General features: G+C 49.1%; 1 protein-coding gene across 1 annotated transcript in view; it reads right to left on the reverse strand.

The window, feature by feature from the left end:
* Window positions 1–5597, reverse strand: part of TARBP1 (TAR (HIV-1) RNA binding protein 1) — a 107782-nt gene extending 102185 nt beyond the window's left edge. The window contains exons 1-3 of the mRNA XM_045008909.1: window positions 4710–5597; window positions 2987–3084; window positions 1085–1151 (exon numbers count right to left, since the gene is read on the reverse strand). Of these exons, the coding sequence (XP_044864844.1) occupies window positions 1085–1151; window positions 2987–3084; window positions 4710–5586 (1042 nt within the window). The 5' untranslated portion in view covers window positions 5587–5597. The remainder of the gene's footprint in view (window positions 1–1084; window positions 1152–2986; window positions 3085–4709) is intronic.
* Between the last annotated feature and the right edge of the window lie 1565 nt (window positions 5598–7162).

Here is a 7162-nt window from a genome sequence, read left to right on the forward strand (position 1 = left end):
AAGTCCCAAAACAGACCCCCACTTGTTATACCTTTCCAGCAGGATTGGGAACCATTAATAACTACTCTCTGAGTACGGTCATCCAGCCAGTTATGCACCCACCTTATAGTAGCCCCATCTAAGTTGTATTTGCCTAGATTATTGATAAGAATATTATGCGAGACTGTATCAAATGCCTTACTAAAGTCTAGGTATACCACATCCACTGCTTCTCCCTTATCCACAAGGCTCGTTATCCTATCAAAGAAGGCTATCAGTCTACATAATGTCTAGCACTGATGACGACTTTGATGAATAAATGTTTCCAGTCCTACATGTCAAGGTTAACTTCCCTAGGATTACCAAAGATCAAAGTCTTTTTCATGTACACAATGCATACCTGTGTTGAAGTATAATTTTAAAAGTTGCTTTTTAAACATTTTCATGAATATATGTCTACATAATTGTTCTGGTTCTGTAATGTTTGGTGCTTTGTATTCGTGGGAGAAAGGGCTTTTAAATGACACTCAACTCAGTCCATTTCAGACAACATTGTATTAGCAAAATTTCCAACAACCAGAGGACCTGAAGCTGGCAGCAAGTCCACCCACCACAATGCAGAGGGTGACACCACTGCAATGATGATTCTGTAGATTTTTATGAATCAAATGACACCTCCTCCCTTGCCTTTCTATCACTAACTTGCCAATAGAATGAGATTTTACTGCATTATGCGCCAAGATACCATAATAAGAAGGAACTGAAGTGGAGTGATTTCACCCTTTATACCCTCAACTGGAGGCACCAGGAAGCTCATGAAAACTCTCTGACTCAAGTGCACTCAACACACACATACACAAAGCTAAGTGAAACAGACATGAGTACTCAAAGAAGAATTAGGTTCTTGCCGCGAAATTAGATTCCATCTTACTTCAGAGCACAGTGGACCCTGACCAAGTATGTTTGGTGGATAGTCTATAAATCAATATGGAAAGCAACTCTGGATAGGACATACATCTAGCTAAAAGATAGTTGTTTCAATGGTAAGGAAAAAACATTACCATACAAATGAAAATAAAATAATGTCTGAAAATAATGACCTTACCTTTTTTTGATAATGCATATTCATACAAACTGTTCAACTTTGGTAAGACTGGCTTTATAACATGTATCTGAAATTCAAAAGCAGATTTTATGTAATTAATTTAGTTCAACACTCAAACCAAAAAGTTGGTATCATAACTATATTTATGGGTTAGAATTTGCTCTCAGTTACACTAGTATAAAACTGGAGTAACTTTATTTAAATTAAGAGTTACTCTGAATACTACAGTACCTTTTGTAATTAATCCTAGGATCTGGTGCATGGTACTTAAAGTTAGTTTACAGATTTCTTATTGAACTGCCTTCCCTGTCATGCTGTTCTATCACACCAAGCACTGTACTTACCCATCAGCAATTGACATATTCATTCATGATTGAAAACAACTTGTAGATTTTCAATTCAGTAAAACAGCACAATATATTTACTAAAATTTGAAGTTTTAGTTAGCAAGAAAATTGTAGGAGTTATTTCTCTCAGTAAAGGCTATCTGTTGATACATTTCATTTTAGATCGTGAAGAAGAGCAAATGGTTGGACTGCGGGTGATGGATAGGACCCTACCAAATTGACAGCCATGAAAAACATGTCATGGGCCATGAAATCAGTCCTCCCCCAAGAAATCTAGCTATTGGAGGGGCCAGAGATAGGTGGGGCTGGGGGCTCCTACTGTCCACCAGGCTCCAGCTGGCTGGGGAGGGATGGGATTTCCTCTTCCCCTGCACGGCCACTTTCGAGGGGAGATCAGACCCACCTCTGGATACCTCTCCTTACTGCAGGAAGCTCCCTGGCTGCTGCCAGCTCCAAAGGCTCCCAGCAGCCTGGGGGAGATCAGACCCACCTCCATCTCTGGGAATCTCCTCTGGCTGCAGGAAGCTCCGCAGCTGCTGCCTTCTCAGCCCAGCTCCAAAGGCAGCACAGAAGAGAGGATGGCAATCCCACGACCCCCCTTCATCAACTTTGCGATCCCCCATAACCTCTTTTTGGGTCAGGACCCCCATGGTTACAACACCATGAAATTACAGGTGTAAATATCTGAAAACGTGAACTGACCAATTTTAAAACCTTCCGGCCATGAAATTGATCAAAATGAACCCTGAATTTGGTAGAGTCCTAGTGACGGGCTTTACAGACCCCACACTATGGATAAAAGGAGTAGTGAAACAGTATTGTGCCCAAAAGGCCCCACCTCTCAGCAGCTGCCAGGCATGTTCCCTATGGAGGATCTGCTTAAACGGGAAGCTCTGGCAGTCAGCAGGGGGAAGTGAAGGGGAGACTGGCTGCAAGAAGGCAAATAGAGGATAGTTGCTGAAGCAGAGCAATATATAGGGGGAAGACTGGGACTGTGAGTAAGACATGGCCAGGAGACTGGGGTCTTGCCCCCTCTTCTCTCTGACCCGAGGGAACAAGTGGACTCTGGGACTGAGCTGGAAATCTCCCCCTGCAGCTGGAGCTCTGAATTACTGAGACTGTGCAAGGATGGGAAACTGAATGCAATAACGAAATCTGATTTTCATCATCAGCTAAGTGACTTACCCATCATCAGCTAAGTGACTTACCCAAAGTATTTCAGCAAACTCAAATCAGGTCTCCCAACTGCAATCCTCTGCTCTACCCACTAGATTTACTGTTGTCTCAAAGGAGTTATGATGGGGTTTCTAACTCCAAAAAAATTCAATCACACTAATTTATAAAAGCTATATGTTAAATGTTTTGCATATGAAAACCAAAAAGTCTAAGGCAAAAGACTTATAAAGCTGTAACAGGCCATTTAAACATGCTTGTTAAAGCAAGATTACTAGTTTGTGATATCTGAACAAAATGTGTGATTGACAGTACTGTTCAGCATCTGAATATATAATAAAAAATACTTGACATGTTATACACAAACTTAAAGTACACTTACCTGATTTCCTTCCAGAGTCTCCATTATTAAAATGTAATTTTCCCAAAATTGCAAAAGTTTGTCATTCTTCTCCACAGACCACCAGAAAAGACTTGGTTCTAATTGAAAATATTAAATTGTTTAAATTACAAAGATATTTCTGCTCCTATTCTTCAAGCAAAAAGTTATATAATGCTGTCTTCAGCATGAGTTACCACCACCAAAAAGTGATAACACAGGACTTGATCCTACAGTCTTTTCACTCCTATTAATATCAACAGTTTTACCTCAACAAGGGCTGAAAAAAAATCAAATTTTGCAATCTACTGAATTTTAACAGCAATTTCCCATGTAGCTGAAGTGAAAATATATGAACATTCACAGATTTTTCTGATAAACCCATTTAAGATTAGATAGAAAACTGACAATGCTAGTCACCTGTCAGAATTTGCTATTCTTTCCAGATCTCACCACTTGTTTTTCCAATAATAGTAACTCATATTTTGTTACCTGCTGTATAAATGGTAAACTGACATGAAAGTGACACTTCTCGGAATCTGCTAGCAACAGCAGAAGTAGAGACATTGAGTGTTTTATCACTTTGTGGGGATTTTGGATTGCAGATTTTATTTTTTAATTAATATTTTGCACTCACTTAAGTAGCTTGCCGACAATTACACAGGAAGCCCAAGAAAACAGAACCATGTTATACTCATGCCATGTGCTTTTAATGACAGTGCAACAATCTTGAAAGTTTCAAATATCTGAGACTTTAAATATTTGAAACTGTTAAAGGAGAATCTTGCTCCTACCTCTTAAACACCAAGTGCTAAATTATGCCTTGCTGAGTGGGTGAGGCATGAGCAGGGCCAGCAACCCTTCCCCATGCCATTTCAAGACAGCCCTCAATGGCCAGGCTTCCAGCACTGGGGAATAGAAGGGGGAACCAGCTGGTACAATTGCCAACCCTAGCAGCCCTACAGTGCATATTTCAAGATACACTCTTCCCAGTGATCCCCCAGACTTCTGAGCTGTCTTCCATAATAGTCTACAAAACTGACTAGTCATCATGTGAAGAGCGTTGGCATGAAAGTATTCTGCAAAACGAAGGATTGTCCGATAGGCTACAAAGTGGGTCAAAATTTGGAATGCACCTTTGCCCACTGTCTACCTCCAGCTTTACTTAAGCCTCCATCAGTGGTTCATTAGAAAGGTGCTTAGTTTCCTTGGATATTTAGGCAGGGCCCAGGGCTTGTCTGTGCTGATTTTTACCAAGTCTGAAATGAGGTTGTAACATGGTGGACTCCATGAACAGTTTGTTTCCATACTTTATGGTTAACACATGCTTCTGAGCCATGTAACTGCAGAGTTTCAACTCAGCTCATAAGCAGTTGTAACAAATGCCAGGGTGTAAGCAGACCCTAACACCATTTTTGTGTGTGTACTGGTTAACCAAATTTTCCTATCTTCCTACCTCCCAGTGCCCAGTACAAGCGGACAGAAATACAATAATCACCAACAACTCTGCAGGGTACTTATGGAACAACTATCATCTTGGTACCCAAGCACCGGCAGAACAGGCTGGCTGTGCAGATTGCCCCACAATGCAGTAATGCACACATGGCCGAGCAGGGTGGCAGGCCGACTACGCTGTGGGAGTCGCTGCTGTGTGGCTATGCCCGGCGGGGTTAGCCAGGGCAGTCGGCCGGGGCTGCCCCCCGACTGACGGACGCGGGCTATGTACCGTCTCCATTGTCCGGGGGGCAGGTGCAGTCCGTGCGCAGCTGGTCGGACACCTCCACCGCTCGCTTCAGCAGGTAGCGGGCTCGTTTCCGGCACAGCCCGTCCCCGGCGGTGAGTCCCGCCTGCACCACTCGCCAGAAGCCCCCGCAGAGCCGGGCGTCCAGAGCCGGGCCCTCCCCGCCGCCATCCCCCTCCAGGCCGGGGAACAGCCGGTCCGCCAGGGCCGTCAGGGCCAGCAGGGTCCGGCTCACCCGCCCCTCCTCCCCGCGCCCCGGCAGCAGCCCCGCCCAGACCCGCCCCAGGGCGGTGCGGTTACGGCCCAGCGCGGGCAGCAGCCGCCCGGCCACCAGCGCCGCCGCCGCCTCCTCCCCGGCCTCGCGCCCGCCCGCCCGCACGAGCGCCAGCGCCGCGTCCACCGCCCGCTCCAGCAAGGCCGGCTCCTGCAGCTCGGGCGCCACGGCCACCAGCGCCTCCACCGCCGCCTCGGCGCCCAGCCCGGCCCCCGGCGGCTCGGCCCGCAGCGCCGCCAGCGCCTCCCCGGCCAGCCGCGCCGCCAGCTGGGCCCCGCAGAGCCGGGCGCAGAGCCGCAGCGCCCCGCAGGCGGCTCTCACCAGGCGGCGCCGCTCCGGGCCGGCCGCTCCCCCGCCGCCGCGCAGCAGGGGCCAGCAGCGCCCCAGCGCCACCTCCCCGGCCGCCCGCCGCAGCGCCTCCCCCCCGGCCCCGCCGGCCTCCAGCCACTGCAGCAGGAAGCGGAGGGTCTCCACGCGCTCCACCGAGAGCGGGGCGGCCCCATCCCCGCCGCACACCGCCCGCAGCAGCGCGCAGGGGTCCGGGCTCTGCGCGAGGCCCAGCAGCGCGTCCGCCAGCACCAGCTCCATGGGAAACTGGGGGGGCGGGGGCTCCGCGAGGGGAAGGGGGCGCGCGCGAGTTCAACCGACCGACCGGCCGCGCGACCTAACTGTCACCGCCTCCGTCCTCCGCTGCCCCGCCCCTTCCCCCAGCAGCCTTTGCGCCAAGGGGCGGGGGGCGCCCGATGGTGTCTAAAGTCGGGGGCGTCTCGCCCCAGTGTGGGAAGAGCCGGGTGGTCACAACCCTTTTGCCACCTCGTGTTCACGCCCCCTGTCTTAGCCAAACTATATGCAGTTAAATTTTCTGCAGCTCATGGACTTGTTATTGCAGTGATTTCTGCAGGTCTGCTCTGACTGGAGTGACTTTGCCAGTAGTCAGTGATATTAACCCAAATTGGAGAAGGATTATGGGCAAAATTACATGAACTGGAAGGCTATTATGCATCCCTGAGACCCTCATTTCATGCAGTTATCAAAAATATATAAATATGCTACCAGCGTGTCATTAGGGTGACCAGATGTCCCGATTTTATAGGGGCAGTCCTGATATTTGGGGCTTTTTCTTATATAGGCTCCTATTATCCCCCACCCGCTGTCCTGATTTTTCACACTTGCTGTCCGGTCACCCTACGTGTCATTATTGAGTTTAGCTGCTGCCCTGGATTAATAAAGTGGGAATAGTCCAAAAGGGATTACAAAATTCAGAAATAAAAAAGTGAAGTATTGATGGTGTTTTGGGTCCAACAGAAACTTATCCTCTCATGAAAAGGTATTTCCATATGGTGCTCTTGTAGGCTCATCATAACATCCCTCCACCAGGGCCGACAAGAGGGCGGGGGAGCCGGTACAAATTACTGGGGCCCAGCGGTCTGGAAGGGGGCCCAGGGCTCAGCTTCCTCGGCCCTGTTTAGCCGGTCCGCCCTTGCTGGGGCCTGAACCTGCTCTCGGCGGCCCTGCCCCGCCCCAAGCTCTATGCACAGTTTCCCCTCCCCCATTCACATGAGATGGGGCCTCAGATGCCTCTGCAGACACCATCCTTTCCCCTTGAGGCTTCTCTGCATGGTCTCAGATCCCTGGGGGGAGGGAGTGAACAGCATCTCCCCATCCAGCCCTCCTATGATTCCTTGAAGAAGAGAAGAGGCATACAGCCTTAGGGCTTGGCTACACTTGCGAGTTAGTGCGCAATAAAAGAGCCCTGTGTGAACTAGCTCACTCCCCGTCCACACTGGCAAGGCATGTAGAGCACTCCTGGTACTCCACCTCAGTGAGTGGAATAATGTTTGCTGCGCCCCGCTGGAGCATCGCAGCACCAATGTGGACAACCTGTTCTGTTAATGCGCTCTGATCGGCCTCCAGAAGTGTCCCACAATGCCTGTTCTAGCCACTCTGGTCATCAGTTTGAACTCTACTGCCCTGCCCTCAGGTGACCAACCATCAGATCCACCCTTTAAATTCTCTGGGAATTTTGAAAATCCCCTTCCTGTTTGCTCAGCCAGGCGTGGAGTGCTCTCAGCGAATCTTTCCAGGTGACCATGCCTCCACGCCCCAAGCGATCCCCAGTATGGGGCAATGGCAAGGTGTTGGACATCATCAGTGTTTGGGGGGA

The sequence above is a fragment of the Mauremys mutica genome, chromosome 3 (genome assembly GCF_020497125.1).
Source record: "Mauremys mutica isolate MM-2020 ecotype Southern chromosome 3, ASM2049712v1, whole genome shotgun sequence".
NCBI classification, from domain to species: domain Eukaryota; kingdom Metazoa; phylum Chordata; order Testudines; family Geoemydidae; genus Mauremys; species Mauremys mutica.